This window comes from Sardina pilchardus, chromosome 13 (assembly GCF_963854185.1).
Source record: "Sardina pilchardus chromosome 13, fSarPil1.1, whole genome shotgun sequence".
NCBI lineage: Eukaryota > Metazoa > Chordata > Actinopteri > Clupeiformes > Clupeidae > Sardina > Sardina pilchardus.
The window spans coordinates 2,078,823-2,098,825 of record NC_085006.1 but is presented as its reverse complement, the minus strand read 5'-3'; the positions used below and the strand labels follow the sequence as shown (position 1 = coordinate 2,098,825).

Below are 20,003 nucleotides of genomic sequence, written 5' to 3'. Positions count from 1 at the left end.
TACTACTGTGGTTCATGGGCAACAGAGATAGACATTTTTGCCGCCGCCGATTTATTGCAAACAACCATAATCACTTTAAATGATGGGAGATGGAATATCCACAGACCTACAGACTCACAGACATGTAGAGAACATTGCATTTATTTAAATCACACTGGCAATCATTATGAGGTTGTAACATGTGTTCAACACAAAGATGCAGGACATTGTGCAGGAATATGCCAGCCTGCAATCAATGACAATTTGAGATCAAAACGAAAAAGAAAGTTGAACGATGAATCAGAAAATGTGAAAGCAAAGAAAGAACGCCAGAGATATCACAATGACAGCGATTACAGAGAGAGAAGGCGTGCATATGTTCGAAAAAGGTATATGTCTGATCCTGGATATCAAAGAATGCTGCGTGACTACTCTAAAATGGCATATAGGAAAAGTGCTTCCTTTCAAGCAATGGTGCGCAAGTATTCTAGTGTCAAATATAAGATAAACATGGCCTTTCAGACTTATGTGCGTGAGTACTCCAAAGCGAAATATAAAACAAACAAGACATTTCAGACATATGTGCGTGATTACTCCAAAGCCAAATATAAGAGAAACAAGACATTTCAGACTCATGTGCGTGATTACTCCAAAGCCAAATATAAGAGAAACAAGACATTTCAGACTTCTGTGCGTGATTACTCCAAAGCCAAATATAAGACAAACAAGAAATTTCAGACTTTTGTGCGTGATTACTCCAAAGCCAAATATAAGACAAACAGGCCATTCCAGAATCTTGTCCGTCATTACAGTCATATAAAGTACAAGAAAAACATTGTATTCCAGAACAAAATTAAAAAGCATAATAAGAGGAGGTATCAAGAAAATGAAAACATCCGTGTAAATAAAATAACAAAAAGACGTGAGAATTATTTATGGCAGAAGAAACAGGGAGACATTGATGTGGCTATTGATCGTTTTCGTCAAGAGGTCAGCCGCGGTCCTGAATATACATGTTCAGTCTGTCATCGTATACTCTTCAGGAAGCAGGTGGTTGAGTGTAAAAGACAGAACTATGAAAGCAAAAGAGCAGAAGTGGCTGCATTGGCTAATAGATGCATAACATTGCAATATTTACATGTGTGTGATGTTGAATGTGCGCAGAAATGTCATTTGTCTGATAGTCCATCAAGCAAATTATGGATTTGCCATACATGCCATCGTAAAATACTTGGAGGAAAACTTCCCGAAGAGAGTGTTACCAACAACATGCATTTGGATGATATTCCGGCAGAACTTAAATGTCTTAACTCTTTGGAACAACATCTCATCGCACGTCACATTCCCTTCATGAAACTGTTGTGTTTGCCTCGAGGCCGCCAGAGAGCTTGCCATGGTCCTTGTGTCTCTGTTCCTGTTAATAACGCAAATGTGACAAATATACTCCCAAGAAATGAATGCGATGACAAGATGATTAGAGTGAAATTGAAACGCAAGTTGACATATAAAGGTCATTACGAGTACATGTATGTCCACACTGATCGTGTCAGAAATGCACTGAGGTATTTGATGGCAAACAATAAATGGTACGGTGATGTGACTATGAATGACGAATGGGTAAACTCTCTGAATGGCACTGACCAGCATGAGGAAAATACCAAACAGGAAACACCTGATAACAGCGATGATGAAAATGTTCCTGAAGAGCAAGCAGAGGAAGATGTGACTTATATCAAAGATCAGAATGGGCTTTTGTCAGATACATCATTGCAACCTGTCGATCTGGGTTCAGAGATCATTGATCAGAATTTTCAGGATATACTTAATGTGGCACCAGGAGAAGGTAACAGTCCAGTGAGGTTGCTGTCCGATAAAACGAACGAGGCAAAATGTTTCCCTGTTTTGTATCCATCTGGTGGACCTACATTCCATGATGAAAGAGAGTCCAAAATAACTCTGTCACGTTACCTGAATACACGCATTCTGAATGCAGATGGCCGTTTTGCACAGAACACAGACTTCATTTTTTACGCCCAGTACATATCAGAAGTGCATCAAGTTGTATCTGGTGTATCAGTGGCGTTACGCAAAGGTGGCGGCAACTTCTCTCTGAAAGACGCATCACCAGACATGTTGTTGAACTCAGACTCGTTGGGTAAGATATTGCGTAATGACGAAGGATACAAGTTCTTACGAGGGATTCGTGGCACACCTCCATACTGGATGTCAGTTCAGAAAGATTTGTTTGCCATGATAAGACAACTCTCCATACCCACGTTCTTTGCATCTTTCAGCTCTGCAGATTTGAGATGGCCTGAAATGCTGAACTCTATTCTAAGAATAGAAGGTAAACACACATCTGTTGATGATCTTGACTGGTCTGACAAATGTGGACTCATACGTCGAAACCCTGTGACAGCAGCAAGAATGTTTGATCACCGATGGCATTGCTTTCTCCGTGATGTAATCATGTCGCCAGCAGAACCCATAGGCAAAATAAAGGACTACTTTTATCGTGTTGAATTTCAACAGCGTGGTTCTCCTCACGTGCACTGTCTTTTTTGGGTTGAAAATGCTCCCAAGATTGATAAAGAGAGTGATGATGAAGTGGCACAGTTCATAGATACATACATCACCTGTGAGATTCCACCAAAAACGGATGCAGAGCTTTACGAGGTTGTGAGCAGCGTACAGAGGCACAGCACAAGACACTCTAAGACTTGCCGCAAGAAAAACACAGTGTGCAGGTTCAACTTCCCACGACCACCATCAAGCTGTACTTTCATCACAAGAGGCGGTAACTGTGAGGACTTGAGTGGCAATGATGACAATACAAGTGCGAGTACAATAATAAAGGATGTTAAAACTGCGTTGACCATGCCTGACATGAATTTTGATACAGCTGATGCATTTTTTGAGTCTCTTGGAATAGATCAAGGTTTGTTTGAAAAGGCGTACAACATATGTTCCAAAAAGAAAAGCGTTGTCCTGAAACGAAATCCTGGAGACATTTGGGTGAACCAGTACAACAAAGAATTACTCCGTGCTTGGCAAGGCAACATGGATATTCAGTATGTTACAGATGCCTTTTCAGTTGTGGTCTACATACTGTCGTACATCACAAAAGCAGAACAAGAAATGGGTTTGCTCTTACAACGTGCCCAAGACGAGTCAATGAACGGCAATCTGGATGCAAAAGCAGCATTCAAACAGCTTGGAAGTGTATACCTACACAACAGAGAAGTTTCAGCCCAAGAGGCGGTGTATCGATTAACACACATGCACTTGAAAGAATGCTCTCGTGACGTACAGTTTATTCCAGTTGGTGATAATCCTGTTAGGATGAGTTTGCCTTTGCATGTAATCCAAGCTAAAGCTCAGTTCCAACAGTCTAATGACGAAAGCAGCATTTGGATGACCAATGTGATCGAGAGGTATAAAAGCAGACCCCAGAATGAACAATTTGAGGATTTATGCCTGGCCAGTTTTTGTTCAGAATACAGAGTTCTATCAAAGTCACAGGTTCCGACTGAAAGAGATTCACATGACATTATACAGCTCAACAACAACTGTGGCTTTGTGAAACGAAGGACCCGAACTGAACCTGCTGTTGTGAGATACCCCAGATTTTCTCCCACAAAAAACGCAGAAAAGTACTTCCATTCGTTGCTGCAACTGTTTCTGCCTTACTATGAAGACCGTCACCTGAAACCACCCCACTATGATACATATGAGGATTTCTACAAAAATGGTGCAGTGAAATGTGGCGTTGATGTCCAAAGAGTACATTCGATTGTGGATACCAACAAAGCTTTATTTGAAAAAGAAAGTGATGAGATTGACAGAGCTAAGCAGTTGCTGGAGGAAAACATTGATTTAGAAGATGCCTGGGCTCAGATATGTCCTGAAACAGAAAGGGAGCGTCTTCGTTGTTTGGATCTGATGAAAGACAAAGTTGTAGATGATGAAGGTGATGATGATGACAAACTCATTCCTGACCTGACAGCAAACCCACAAACTACATGCACTTTGGAAACAAATCATGTGTCAATGCCCAGACCGGATGCATTGCATTTATTGAGATCATTAAATGAAGAACAGTCTGCTATATTCTATGCTGTTCGTAAGTGGTGTTTGCAGAAACTGTTTGGACAAAATCCTGAACCGTTGCGATTATTCATTACTGGTGGAGCAGGAACGGGGAAAAGCCATTTAATCAAAGCGATACATTATGAATCTACCAGGCTGTTGTCACAGATTGCTGAAAATCCTGAGGATCTCACTGTGCTTCTAACAGCACCCACAGGAGTGGCTGCATATAACATTGGCGCTGCAACAATTCACAATACATTCTCCATTGGTGTAAATGTCAAACTGCCCTATCAACCGCTAGGTGATGAGAAAGTCAATTCCTTGCGAACCAAAATGGGCAGCTTGCAAATTTTGATCATTGATGAAGTGTCCATGGTCGACCACCGTCTTCTTGCCTACATTCATGGTAGACTGCGCCAAATCAAGCAGACTGGTGATTATTCCTTGTTTGCAAAAGTTTCCCTGATTTGTGTGGGTGATTTTTTTCAACTCAAGCCTGTGAAAGGAACGTCTCTTTATGCTGAGAACAATGGAGCTAACCTGTGGGACAACAACTTTGAGGTTGCTGAACTGACCAAAGTCGTTAGACAAGAAAATGTAGCATTTGCTGAAATGCTTAATCGTCTCAGAGTCCGTAAAAAGAACGAGCCTCTCACCGACCGTGATGTTCTCACATTGAAGCAGCGTGAAACTGGTGAGGAATCTACGGACATTCATTTGTATGCCACAAATGCGGAAGTTGATGAATATAACGTGAGGAGACTGCAAGAGATCTGCCCAGACGCAATCAGCATACGCGCTCAAGACTTTGTCCGAAATCCCAAAACTGGAAGAATGGAACGGAAAGTTGGCTTTCACAAGCAAGTTTTCAACTCTTGCTTGCCTAAATGTGTTTCGTTGGGTGTTGGAGCAAGGGTCATGTTGAAGAAAAACATAGACGTGTCTGATGGCCTTGTCAACGGAGCATGTGGCACAGTCGTGGAAATCATTCAAAGTCAAAAAGAGGATGACATCCCTACAGCTATCCATGTGGAGTTTGAAGACCCTAATGTAGGAAAAATCCAGAGGTCAAAAGCCAAACGAGTTTCTGAACGTTCAACGATAGTGGAAGTGCAAGAGGAACAAGTGGCTAATAATGGTGGAGTACGAAGGCAATTTCCGATTAGCCTGGCCTGGTCAGTAACTGTACATAAATGTCAAGGGCTTACTGTTGAAAGGGCTGTTGTATCACTCAAGAAGATCTTTGCTCCAGGGCAAGCATATGTTGCGTTAAGTCGCGTGAGAACTGTCGATGGGCTGATAATTGAAGACTTCAAAGAATCTGCCATATATTGTGATAACAACGTAGATTCAGCTATGAAAAGCTTGCCTGAATTTAACTTTGGAATGTCTGTTTCATCCAACATGAACCCTGTGTGCACAGTAGCACTTCATAATGTACAGAGTTTGAATGCTCACATTCAGGATGTTCAATCCCATAAAGCCCTCATGAATGCTGACTGTATTTGCTTAACAGAGACATGGCTCAATGTAGACACTGAAGAAGGGCCACAACTTCCAGGATACGTCTTCAAACACAATCCGAGGGGAAACTGCTACGATGACTCCGAGCCAGCCTTTGCAGCGCTGAAACAACAACAAAGAGGTGGAGTTGGTGTGTATTGTTCAGAAAACATTGACGCGCAGGTGTCAATTCCAGAAAGATGCAATTTGGAATGTCTGTATTTTGAAATACCACATGCAAATCTGACTGCTGCTGTGTTGTACAGGCCTAGCTCTTATAAGATTGACATGTTTCGAGAACAGTTATTACAGGTAATCTTTGAACTTGAGAAGCATCCAGGGAGAAAACTCATCATGGGAGACTTCAATGAGGACATCTTCGCATCTTCTACAATTCTCAAGTTACTGGAGCGGCATGGATACACTCAGCATGTGCAAGCAGCTACAACTGAAAAAGGTACATTAATAGATCATGTTTACATTAAAGGTACAGAAGATGTTGTTGTTGAAGTTGTGCAGGCATACTACAGTTTTCATGAAGCAATACTGATCTCACTGTTGTAATGTTTTCTGTGATTAATGATATTTGTCTTTGAATAGGTAAGTACTGTATTTGTATTCTGGCTATGTTACACATGATGTCATTATGAGTTATGTTTATTCCGTCCACTAGTGGGGTTTGTTTGGGTGGGTGGGTGGTGGCAAGGAGAGAGCATACACTGGACGGCTCCTTGCAGGAAATGGGAGGGGTATAGGGGCCATTTTCCAAAAGCATTGGCGGTGCCAGGATATTTTTGTTGGTGTAGCTCATAGACCTAAAAGAAATGGACAAACAGACTCCGTTGTTCTCAATGGGAGGGGGCTGAAACAAAAATCTGTTTACTTTCCATTGTACTGCGCAGACTCGTACTCATTTTCGTGACGTTACCCATCCTGTACATTGCTGTAACTCGTCTGATAGATGGGATTTTCCGAACAACTGTCAATCCATTATTAACGTTCGTTTTTAATATTATTATTATGTTTACTTGCCTCTAGGTAATGCTTTACCAAATAGTAGGCTACCGTAGGCTACACGCTTTTTCACTGATCTTGCGAATGACTTTCCGTCATGGTTTTCGTGCAGGCTGGACTGAGCTTCTTATCCAAACATTATGGGGAATCTCCTGTCGAACGTTAGCTTCCCTCCAACCGACATGCTAACTATACTTCTCTACGGGAAACCGACGTTATATACGGGGAAGACGTGAATTAGTTTTGCCTTCGATACCCTATACAGAAGCTATAAGGGCGCCGAATGGCACATGTTACATGAAGTTATGGGATCGCAAAAAAATCGGCAATCTATGGCCGTCCATGGGAGTTAGCAGAGCGTTGATCACCAGCTCATTTCGTGTTTCTGCTTCCGGGAATATAGGTTGACATTTGCCTACGCAATGTAATTCCCAAAACTGTATTATTCCTTCTTCTGAGCCTATTTACCAACATGAGTGAAGTTTGAAATGTGGTGGGTAGCGCTGCCACTTTTAAAAGCTAGCGACACACTTGTTTGCAATCTTGATGTTGCTTTGGTGTTTTTTTAATCAAAATCCTGGCACCGCCAATGTCCAAAAGAAGTTGCAAATAACGGTAAAGATAGACAGATGAATGTGTAAATATCATTTTTGTCAGTGGATCTTTCCTTAATTGTCTCAAGCATTTTAGGTTATATCTTTACTATGAAGCTTAAAGGTATACTATGCAGGATTGGCGATTTCATCGCCGGTTTCGCTTCCACTTTTCATTTTCGCTCGTTTTATGCTTGCATATGTCTCTGCAGAGCTTCCCTTACAGCTTTAGCGTGTATTTTTTACAAAATTCCTCAATCGGTCAGTCTGCTGTGCCTTTTCATGAGACTTTACATGACACTTCCTGGAGTAGAGCATGGGTGCGTGCCCGAGGTCTCCTGAAGTTGCAAGTGTGGTTCTACCGCTACAGACCACTAGGACGGCCAAAAAACACACTGTTCGACCGGTAATGATTCATTTAGTCATATATGTATGGAACGAATTGATTAACTGAAAAACGTTGCATAGTATACCTTTAATGTTTGTCAAATTATTTCATTTTGGTAGTATTACACCAAGTTATCTTTACCATTATTGTAAAATCTCAACATTATCAGTGAATTACAGCGAAGACAATAACAGTCAATAACAGCAATAACACAGCTGTTACATTTTTGTATACAAATAAGATTGATAACAGTAAAATAAAATGAACCATATTGTGTAACAGATATTACAGTCAGTTGGCGACTGGTATTATTATTGCAACAGTTAAAGGACAAAAAGCTAAAACGTCCTGAATCTTAAATGAAGTGAAAGAATGAATTGATTGTCTCCAGATTGTAAAAATGGTGAAAACAAACAAAGAAAAAACAATCTTAAGTGCAACTTCATTTGGAAAATGGCCCCTATACAGGGGACTTTTTTTGTTTCTATTTTGTTTTTATTTTCATTAACCTGTTGAGGAGTACAGTCACAAATATGTGATCAGACGCAGCTGGGCCCCTGCGAGTACGATTACAAATATGCACTTAGAATGTTTTAAAAAAAAGTTACATACCATGATGCAACAATTACCCTCAGGGACTTTTCTGTTCCTTCGAGCTTTGTTCCCAAATTAGAATATTCGGATGTGACATTGGACAATCGTGGCCAAATCAGGCTGAAATTGTTTAGTCTGCACAGGCCATTGATGAATTCACTCCTCAACAGGTATAGAATTGGACCAAGTGGACAGTCATGCCATTACTGTTGATCATGCATATTGAGGGTGTCCAGATACCCACCAATTTACAGCTTACCCACCAGCAGTGGTGTTAAAAAAAAAAACTGTATTCCTGCTTCCCCCTTATTATTGTCATACTGACATATGCTTTGGTGCGATAAACTGATGATCATATGTACAAGATCACTTGAGATCTTGCTGTGTTGTGTAGCTGATTACAGACTTTTATTGTGAAACCAGTTTGTTGCCTTTGAGCTGACAGGTCAGAGGCCCAGCCTATATCTTGCTACAATTTCTTCGAAAACGGCAGTATCCCCGCAGCTGTTCTGTTTGGTGGAGTTGCCACCAGCACTATAGGGCATTTGAAGGACATGAAAGCCATGGACAGCAATGCAGCCTGCCAAGAGACAGATGATGTATGTGTAAAGGGGACAAATTCAGAGGACACATTCAGAAGAATAACATTTGGATTTAAAAAGAAGAAGTCGTCAGCAACAATAGGCTATATCATGTGTGGGACTATACAGCTGCTCTAAGCAGTGAATTCTATGGTCTTTCAAGACTGACAAATGGCATCTTAGCACTGTGTATCTCTTTCATACCAATTGAATTGAAGTCATGATGTTGATGTTTAGCACTGTCCACTTGGTAAACACTTATATGAATATAGGGTCTAATGCTTATAGTGAATGGGACTAAATTACATTGTTGAAGTAGTTCAAGTATACTGTATAAAGCTGATCATTTTATTTATTTTATTACATGTGTATACTATATTGACAGACTTAAGATAATTATTGTATTTATGTAAAAATGTTTTGTTTTGACATGAAGAATTCAGAGATTATTATTACCTCTTTCAAGGAGGTTATGTTTTCATGAGGGTTTGCTTGTATGTTTGTTTGTTTGTCTGTTTGTTAGCAAGATAACTCAAAAAGTTATAGGTGGATTTTGCTCTGAAATTACACAAAAAAGAAACCATTACATTTTGGGAGTTATCCAGATCACCACCTGGATCCAGGAGGCGATTATATTTTCGCTTGGCAGAGGTCTGCGCTCTCGGAGTGCTTTTCTAATTTTATTTTGTTTTTGTTTCTAAGTCTTAGATTTGGCAAGGACAATTCAATTGACTACTAGCTATTGCTCTTGTACAGCTACTTGAAATAAGACATGATACAGTATATTTAATGGTTTTATGCTTTTTGTTTTTTTCTACTTGTGTTATAGTATGTGTTGTTTGTTTTTCATTTGGGCCTGATTTTTTATTAGGCTGTTCTTTTGTGTGGGACTGATTGGTTTTGCTGCTATTACACTATAATTATTTTGGGACTGTAAAGGACTGTAATTTAGATTGATGTGTAAGATTTACTTTATTTGTTAGTTCACATGAAATATTTTTTTGTTTTGTTTTGTTATATTATGTCAATTATTGTGAAGTATGTTTTGGCATGGGTAATTACAAAGAAGGAAAAAGAAGGAAGAGTTATTGATATTATACCAGGAAAGTTGCTGATGCTTTATGGATTTCATTTCATATCTGTAACGGGATACATGGAATCTGTTTAGTAATATATTGCTAAATTTCACTACTGGATCTGCAATTAACCACCACAAAACAACTGACTGATTATGGAGAGCACGAAGCCTTACTTTGTAAGACAAAACTGTTGGAAGCTGTAAGCTTCTAAACCAAAGTTCAGAGGTGTGGAGTTGCAAATTCTTATGAGATCTTCTGACATATTGACATTATGTGAGTACCCATTATATTTAACTGTACATTTTTTCAAAGAAAGGCATCCTAATTCTGATTCATGCATATTTGACAGGATGTAAGCTTTACAAAATAGACATGTTGCTTTATTTCACCTGTGTAACAGCAGCATCTATACTTTTATTGTAAATGCATCTGCTTTCAAATGACCATACAGAACATGTTGGCCCAGGCCCAGTAACGCAGCCTTATGAGTGACCTGCACCAGACAAAGGGCCTGCTGAGAATCACGGACATCCGCCAGCCTCACAGCCTGAGTGGAGTGCACTAATCCTGCCGAGGACAACGGACATCCACCAGCTTCACAGCCTTACGAGTGACCTGCACCAGTCCTGCCAAGGATCATGGACATCCGCCAGCAACACAGTCTTCTGAGTTAACTGCACCAGTCCTCCTCCTGGAACACAACCTTGCCAAGGACCTGCACCAATCACAGGGTCTGCTTAGTATCATGGACATCCACCAGCAACGCAGCCTTCCGAGTGACCTGCACCAGTCCTTCTGAAGATCACTGACATCCGCCAGCAACACACCCTTTGGAGTTAACTGCACCAGTCCTGCCAAGATTCATAGACATCCTTCTGGAACGCAACATTGTGAGAGACCTGCACCAATCACATGGTCTGCTTAGGATCATGGACATCCACCAGCAACGCAGCCTATCAAGATCTTATCAGATTATGTGAGTATTTGTGTTTTGTTTTTCCAAAAGATGCTATCTAAATGTTTATGCATATTTAGGATGTACATTGTATACTATGTTAATGAATAGACATTTTGCTTTCTTACTGCTCACCTGTGCAGCAAAAGCATATACTTTTATTGTAAATTGACATGCTCTAACTGCTCTAAAATTGCCTTACAGATCATATTTACAGTCTCAAAGAATACCTGCTGAGTTGCTTCAGAGCCAATGTGTGGCCACTGCAGCTTGTTCATGCATCTGTTACCTGGAACACACCAATGATGAGGACTGCTGAGGCTCATGGACATTCCCCAGCTAGACAGCCTATCAAACCACCTGTACTGGACAGAGAGCCTGCTGAGACTCATCATCCTTTTTCATTGGTGGTTATGTTGGCGCAGAAAGACTTGTATGTCAGAGAGCCTGTTGAGGTTCATGGATCTCCATTAGCCTTGCAACCGACAGGGGTTACCTGTAACAGTCAAAGCCTGTTTAGGCTTATGGACCCAAACAGAACTACAGGACAGTATTACAAAGGGCAATGAGCTGTAGATGTGGCCATCTACTTACTACGGGCTGACAAGCCCAGTTAAGAAGATTGACTTTGTGATGTAGATTAGTATAGGACTTTTTAGTAATGCAAGAAAAGTAATTGGGGCTGTGAAAATGTCATGTTTTGACCTTGGAACGTCAAGTATTTATATGTGTTTTTACATTTTGTCCGTCTTATTTACTTCTTTATTTCTTTACTGATTTATTTACAATTGTAGGTATGTTTTATCTTTGTTTCATTATTTTGCATCAAACTTTCTGTTGCTTATTTTTTAATTTGTCACACTATTCAGCACTATCATGTAGCTTCTAACTATTCAGTTGTAACACTTATTGTCAATACTGTCAATACTGTCAATATTGCCAACAAACCAGAATAATTACAGAATATGTTACATTTTTTATACTGTATGTTATACTATAACATGTCATGAGAATCACATGAGGAACAGGACAAATGTTTAAAGATTGTTTAGTCCACCACAGAGTTATAGTAGATTATTAACTACTGCAGTAATGACTTTCAGTCCATAAATAGCCTGAAAGGTATTTAATTAAATAACAATGGCAATGCCATAAGGAACGTCTGATTACAAATGATCTTTGCTTTATTTTTCTTGTGTGAAAAATACTTTGATTACTAAGTGACTTTTTGAAATGAATAAATTCAAACATTTTAAACAACAGTGTTTCTGTTGTTTCTGTCAGTTGTTCCAGAAAGCAGTGCACTAATAAGGCATGGTCTGGAGATGGACTGTGCCAATTTTGGTGAGGATCAGATCAATTTTGTGACCTGCAAAAACATGTTAGTGTTTTTGATAGAATGTAATATGGCAGCCAAGTCAGTTACGTTGATGTCACAAGTTGTCCTCCGTTGACTTAAGGACCTTCCACAGTATGATCAGACAACACAGCAGCCACAACAACAGCAGCCACAAGCCAAAAGGCATGGTTCTTAATCGCAGCGCCCCCTAGAGGTCAAAGGACAACGAATTTATCAAGCATCCTCCTGAGTCCATGTACTACGTTTGGTCTTGTACATACAATGGTTGCTGAGATAGGAGCTTACTTCCTGTTTGGTGGCTTTGCCGCAAATTTTGATTGACTGTTACGGGTGAACGATTCTGTCAATTGTTCCAGAAAGCAATGAGCAGCCCCTATAAGTCAAAGGTAACCACATTTCTTGAGAGTTCTCCTGATGGGGTCTTGAGTCCTTGTACTTCAGTGCTGTTACATCAGACATATGAGCATAAGCACTGAACAAGTGTAACGTCTAGCAAGTAAAGAATGCTTGCAATATAAGGTTAAACTCTGTTTGGTGACTTTGCAGCAGATTTGGATTAGCTGTGTTGGGTGAACATAGTGAAAATGGGCTATAAAATCAAGACATATCTTTGGCTGAGTCTGAACAGTATTAAAAGGCACTACTAGTAACTAAATTACAAACACGTCAAAAGCTACAGGCCAAACCATATTTTTTACTAATTGCAGCGCCCCCTAGGGTTCATGAGTCAATATACTAAGTTTGGTTTTGATACATGCAAGGGTTGCTGAGATATGAGCTCACTTCCTGTTTGGCAGCTTTGCTGCGAATTTTGATTTGCTGTTACGGACAAACGCTTCTGTCAATTGTTACTCAAATCAATGCCCTGAACATGGTCTGTGCCAATTTTGGTGAGGATCAGATGAAATATGTGACCTGTGGAAACTTGTTTTTGATTAAATCCAATATGGCGGCCCAATCAATTACGTTGATGTACCAAGTTTGGTTTTGATACATGCAAGGGTTACTGGGATATGAGCTCACTTCCTGTTTGCAGGCTTTGCGGATGTTATGGACAAACGTCAACGTTGGTGGTTTCACACCCCAGAGGTGAAAGGTTGCCAAATGAAATATGTTGATGTCACTAGTTGAGCAGACAGGTCAGAAGGCCAGAGTTGCCATGGTAACTCAATAATGTTACGTCAGGTATACAAGTGTAAGCATTCACAAGAATTTTGATGTCAAACAATCCAAGATTGGCCGAGATATGAGCTCACTTCCTGTTTGGCGGCTTTGCCGCTATTTTCGATTGGCTGTTGCGGGAGAACGGTTTGAGATATCATTCCGAAAAGCAAGGTCTTATTCAAAATCGGGCTGAAGATCATCTGTGTGAAGTTTCGTGAAGATCGGACACATTTTGCGACCTGTGGAAATGTTTAAGGGATTTTGATTTAATCCAATATGGCGGCCGAATCAAATATGATGATGTCATAAATTGAGATGGGTCAGCGTAAGGACCTCCAACAGTATAACCAGGCACCAGTAGCAAGTTTTAATTCCAAACACATCAACAGCTACAGGCCAAAATGCCTTTTTGCTAATTGCAGCGCCTCCTAGAGGTTAAAGGTCACCAAATTTCTTGAGCATTCTCCTGATGGGGTCCTGAGTCCATGTACCAAGTTTGGTTTTGATGCGTGCAAGGGTTGCTGAAATATGAGCCCACTTCCTGTTTGGCGGCTTCGCCGCGAGATTCGATTGGCTGTTACGGGCCAACGGTAAAAGTTCCGAAGACGAAAACCACGGCCTGTATTAGCCTTGGTCTGAAAATGCGGTGTGTCAAATTTGGTGAAAATCAGAGAAAAATTGTGACCTCCAATACATTTTAAGTGTTTTTGATAAAATCCAAAATGGCGGAAAATCCATCATGGCGGAAAATGACGACACAGGGTGCGTTGAACTCGGGCAGGTTCAAGGATTCCATAGATACCTGACTTGTGAAAATTGGCCAGAGGGGTCAAAAGTTACGTGCGTGAACGCAAGTCCAACTTTGACCAGTTGGTGGCACTAGAGGACTTGAGCTGCCGACATGACACTTGGTCACATGAATTATCAGACAGTTCCTTATCAGTGTGCCAAATTTCACAACTTTTCACCAGTCGGTTCTATGGGCTGCCATTGACTTCAATGGCAGAATAATAATAATAATAATAATAATAATAAGAACAAATAGAAAAACAATGGGTGCCTTCGCAGCTTCGCTGCTTGGCCCCCAAATATAGCTGCAAGCAGCAATGAAGGGGCCAAGCAGTAGGCCAGAGTAACCACGGCAACTCGACGCTGTTAGCTCAATGAGACATTATGGCCGTAAGCAGTCAGAGCAAGTTTCATGTCTAACACGTGAAAAGTTACAGGCCAACTTGCATTTTTGCTAATTGCAGGTATCCTAAAGGTCAAAGGTCACCAAATGTCTTGGGCGTCCTCATGATCGGTTCACGAGTCCATAAGTCCAAGTTTGGTTTTGATAGGTTCAAAGGTTGCTGAGATACGAGCTAACTTCCTGTTTGGCGGCTTCGCACCCCAGAGGTCAAAGGTCACCAAACTGCTTGGACGTCCTCCCGATGGGATCCCAAGTCCATATGCCAAGTTTGGTTTTGATAGACGCAAAGGCTGCTGAGATCTGAGCTCACTTCCTGTTTGGCGGCTTCGCCAAGAATTTCGATTGGCTGCGACGGGAAAACGCTTCTGTCAATTGTTACAGAAATCAACACACTCACAAGGCATGGTCTGAAGATGGTCTGTGCCAATTTTGGTGAGGATCAGATGAAATTTGTGACCTCCGAAAACGTATTAGTGTTTTCGATTAAATACAATATGGCGGCCGAATCAATTACGTTGAAGTCAGAAATTGCCATCTGTCCGCATAAGGATCTTCCACAGTATTACTAGACATCACTAGTATATTGTAATTCTAAGCACAACGGCAGTTATAGGCCAAAAGGCATGCTTCTGAATTACAGCGCCCCCTAGAGGTCAAAGGTCACTAAATTTCTTGAGCGTCCTCCTGATTAGGTCATCAGTCCATCTATTAAGTTTGCTTTTGATACATGCAAGGGTTGCTGAGATATGAGCTCACTTCCTGTTTGGCGGCTTCGCCGCCAATTTTGATTGGCGGCTAGGGGCTAACGGTGATAGTTCCGAAGACAAAAAGCAATGCGTTAGTAAGGCATGGTCTGATGATGATGTTTGTCAAATTTGGTGTCCATCGGACAAAATTTGTGACCTCTGATACGTTAGTTTCACTTTGGCTAAAATCCAAGATGGCAGAAAATCCATCATGGCGGAAAATGACGTCATAGGGCGCGTTGAACTCGGGCAAGTCAAAGGATTCCAACAACACCTGTTTCCTGAAAATCGGACCAACGGTTCAAAAGTTACGTGCGTGAACGCACGTCCAACTTTGACCTGTTGGTGGCGCTAGAGCGCTTGAGCTGCCAACATGAAACTTGGTCACATGACTCAAGAGACTGTCCCCAATCAGTGTGCAAAATTTCACAACTTTCGACCAGTCGGTTCTATGGGCTGCCATTGACTTCAATGGCAGAAGAAAAAAATCATAGAAACACAATAGGTGCCTCCGCAGCTTCGCTGCTTGGCCCCTAAATATAGCTGCAAGCAGCAATGTGGGGGCCAAGCAGGCAGGACAAAAAGGCAAGAGTTGCCACGGTAACTCAATGCTGTTACATCAGGTATGTAGTTTTAAGCAGTCACAACAATTTTGATGTCAAACAACCCAAGATTGGCCGAGAAGCGAGCCCACTTCCTGTTCGGCGGCTTCGCCGTCAAATTTGATTGTCTGTTGCGGGCGAACGGTTTAAGATATCCTTCTGAAAAGCAAGGCCTATGTTACACTCGGGCTGAAGATCATCCCTGGGAAGTTTCGTGCAGATCGGATAAATTTTGTGACCTGTGGAAATGTTTAAGGAATTTTGATTAAATCCAATATGGCGGCCGAATCAAAAAGGTTGATGTCACAAATTGAGCTGGGTCAGCCTAAGGACCTCCCACAGTATAACCAGACACCAGTAGCAAGTTTAAATTCCAAACACATCAACAGCTACAGGCCAAAATGCCTTTTTGCTAATTACAGCGCCCTCTAGAGGTCAAAGGTCACCAAATTTCTTGAGCCCCCTCCTGATGGGGTCTAGAGTCAATATACCAAGTTTGGTTTTGATGCGTGCAGGGGTTGCTGAAATATGAGCCCACTTCCTGTTTGGCTGCTTCGCCACGAGATTCGATTGGCTCTTATGGGCCAACGGTAACAGTTCCGAAGACGAAAAGCACGAGCTGTATTTGTCTTGGTCTGAAGATGCTCTGTGTTAAATTTGGTGAAAATCAGAGAAAAATTGTGACCTCCAATACATTTTAAGTGTTTTTGATAAAATCCAAAATGGCGGAAAATCCATCATGGCGGAAAATGACGTCAGAGGGTGCGTTGACCTCGGGCTGGTCCAAGGATTACAAAGATACCTGGTTTTTGAAAATTGGCCCAAGGGTTCAAAAGTTACGTGCGTGAATGCAAGTCCAACTTTGACCTGTTGGTGGCGCTAGAGAGTTCGAGGTACCGACATTAAATTTGATGACCTGAATAATGGGACTGTCCCTAATCAGTGTGCCAAATTTCACAACTTTCCCAAAGTTGGTTCTATGGGCTGCCATTGACTTCAATGGCAGAGGAATAATAATAATAGTTTATAAATATAGCTGCAAGCAGCAATGAAGGGGCCAAGCAGTAGGCCAGAGTAACCACGGCAACTCGACGCTGTTAGCTCAATGAGACATTATGGCCGTAAGCAGTCAGAGCAAGTTTCATGTCTAACACGTGAAAAGTTACAGGCCAACTTGCATTTTTGCTAATTGCAGGTATCCTAAAGGTCAAAGGTCACCAAATGTCTTGGGCGTCCTCATGATCGGTTCACGAGTCCATAAGTCCAAGTTTGGTTTTGATAGGTTCAAAGGTTGCTGAGATACGAGCTAACTTCCTGTTTGGCGGCTTCGCACCCCGGAGGTCAAAGGTCACCAAACTGCTTGGACGTCCTCCCGATGGGATCACAAGTCCATATGCCAAGTTTGGTTTTGATAGACGCAAAGGCTGCTGAGATCTGAGCTCACTTCCTGTTTGGCGGCTTCGCCACGAATTTCGATTGGCTGCGACGGGAAAACGCTTCTGTCAATTGTTACAGAAATCAACACACTCACAAGGCATGGTCTGAAGATGGTCTGTGCCAATTTTGGTGAGGATCAGATGAAATTTGTGACCTCCGAAAACGTATTAGTGTTTTCGATTAAATACAATATGGCGGCCGAATCAATTACGTTGAAGTCAGAAATTGCCATCTGTCCGCATAAGGATCTTCCACAGTATTACTAGACATCACTAGTATATTGTAATTCTAAGCACAACGGCAGTTATAGGCCAAAAGGCATGCTTCTGAATTACAGCGCCCCCTAGAGGTCAAAGGTCACTAAATCTCTTGAGCGTCCTCCTGATTAGGTCATCAGTCCATCTATTAAGTTTGCTTTTGATACATGCAAGGGTTGCTGAGATATGAGCTCACTTCCTGTTTGGCGGCTTCGCCGCCAATTTTGATTGGCGGCTAGGGGCTAACGGTGATAGTTCCGAAGACAAAAAGCAATGCGTTAGTAAGGCATGGTCTGATGATGATGTTTTTCAAATTTGGTGTCCATCGGACAAAATTTGTGACCTCTGATACGTTAGTTTCACTTTGGCTAAAATCCAAGATGGCGGAAAATCCATCATGGCGGAAAATGACGTCATAGGGCGCGTTGAACTCGGGCAAGTCAAAGGATTCCAACAACACCTGTTTCCTGAAAATCGGACCAACGGTTCAAAAGTTACGTGCGTGAACGCACGTCCAACTTTGACCTGTTGGTGGCGCTAGAGCGCTTGAGCTGCCAACATGAAACTTGGTCACATGACTCAAGAGACTGTCCCCAATCAGTGTGCAAAATTTCACAACTTTCGACCAGTCGGTTCTATGGGCTGCCATTGACTTCAATGGCAGAAGAAAAAAATCATAGAAACACAATAGGTGCCTCCGCAGCTTCGCTGCTTGGCCCCTAATAATAAGCTCATTGGGAGTGATTTACCCACAATGCTCAGCTCAAAACCGTCCAAAACACACACCGTCGCTGAGAAAACTCTGGTGAAGTCGACTATATATAGTGAATGAACTTACTGGATGTTTAACAGCGAGTAAGTCCACTCTATCCCTTCGGGGCTGCGGCATTGCTAAGATTCACATGGCCTCGGGATGAGGCACGGCGGCGGAGAATCCCAGGTACCCCATCACCCGGTGGGTGGGCAGACCCTGCAGTCATCCAGGAAGTACACGAGGAAGTGTTGGCGTTATGTCACATTTCTGATGAATTACATATATTCGCCAACACACACGTTTTTGATAATTATAAAGCCACCGACAGACCAAATAACACCAATTTTTTTAATGGTGCTTATGAGCTCACTTCCTGTTTGGCGGCTTTGCACCCCAGAGGTCAAAGGTCACCAAATGTCTTGGGCGTCCATACTAAGATTGGTTTTGATAGATGCAAAGATAGCTTAGATACGAGCTCACTTCCTGTTTGGCGGCTTCGCACCCCGGAGGTCAAAGGTCACCAAACTGCTTGGACGTCCTCCCGATGGGATCCCAAGTCCATATGCCAAGTTTTGTTTTGATAGACGCAAAGGCTGCTGAGATCTGAGCTCACTTCCTGTTTGGCGGCTTCGCCACGAATTTCGATTGGCTGCGACGGGAAAACGCTTCTGTCAATTGTTACAGAAATCAACACACTCACAAGGCATGGTCTGAAGATGGTCTGTGCCAATTTTGGTGAGGATCAGATGAAATTTGTGACCTCCGAAAACGTATTAGTGTTTTCGATTAAATACAATATGGCGGCCGAATCAATTACGTTGAAGTCAGAAATTGCCATCTGTCCGCATAAGGATCTTCCACAGTATTACTAGACATCACTAGTATATTGTAATTCTAAGCACAACGGCAGTTATAGGCCAAAAGGCATGCTTCTGAATTACAGCGCCCCCTAGAGGTCAAAGGTCACTAAATCTCTTGAGCGTCCTCCTGATTAGGTCATCAGTCCATCTATTAAGTTTGCTTTTGATACATGCAAGGGTTGCTGAGATATGAGCTCACTTCCTGTTTGGCGGCTTCGCCGCCAATTTTGATTGGCGGCTAGGGGCTAACGGTGATAGTTCCGAAGACAAAAAGCAATGCGTTAGTAAGGCATGGTCTGATGATGATGTTTTTCAAATTTGGTGTCCATCGGACAAAATTTGTGACCTCTGATACGTTAGTTTCACTTTGGCTAAAATCCAAGATGGCGGAAAATCCATCATGGCGGAAAATGACGTCATAGGGCGCGTTGAACTCGGGCAAGTCAAAGGATTCCAACAACACCTGTTTCCTGAAAATCGGACCAACGGTTCAAAAGTTACGTGCGTGAACGCACGTCCAACTTTGACCTGTTGGTGGCGCTAGAGCGCTTGAGCTGCCAACATGAAACTTGGTCACATGACTCAAGAGACTGTCCCCAATCAGTGTGCAAAATTTCACAACTTTCGACCAGTCGGTTCTATGGGCTGCCATTGACTTCAATGGCAGAAGAAAAAAATCATAGAAACACAATAGGTGCCTCCGCAGCTTCGCTGCTTGGCCCCTAATAATAAGCTCATTGGGAGTGATTTACCCACAATGCTCAGCTCAAAACCGTCCAAAACACACACCGTCGCTGAGAAAACTCTGGTGAAGTCGACTATATATAGTGAATGAACTTACTGGATGTTTAAC

The 20,003-nt window shown here is 41.9% G+C and overlaps 1 protein-coding gene across 1 annotated transcript; it reads left to right on the top strand.

Annotated features, from left to right (window-relative positions):
* The first annotated feature begins 489 nt into the window (after nucleotides 1–489).
* On the top strand, nucleotides 490–10,622 carry LOC134100005 (uncharacterized). Its single transcript, XM_062553055.1, has 2 exons — nucleotides 490–6,031; nucleotides 10,507–10,622. The coding sequence occupies exons 1-2, from the start codon at nucleotides 490–492 to the stop codon at nucleotides 10,620–10,622; spliced, it is 5,658 nt and encodes a 1,885-aa protein (XP_062409039.1).
* The last annotated feature ends 9,381 nt before the right edge of the window (nucleotides 10,623–20,003 follow it).

What these genes read in the sequence shown, in the direction of transcription:
- LOC134100005 (XM_062553055.1), top strand. Translation starts at nt 490, where the DNA reads ATGGCCTTTCAGACTTATGTGCGTGAGTACTCCAAAGCGAAATATAAA. An exon ending in AGCAGCTACAACTGAAAAAG is followed by an intron (nt 6,032 to 10,506) that starts GTACATTAATAG and finishes TAACTGCACCAG; the next exon opens with TCCTCCTCCTGGAACACAAC.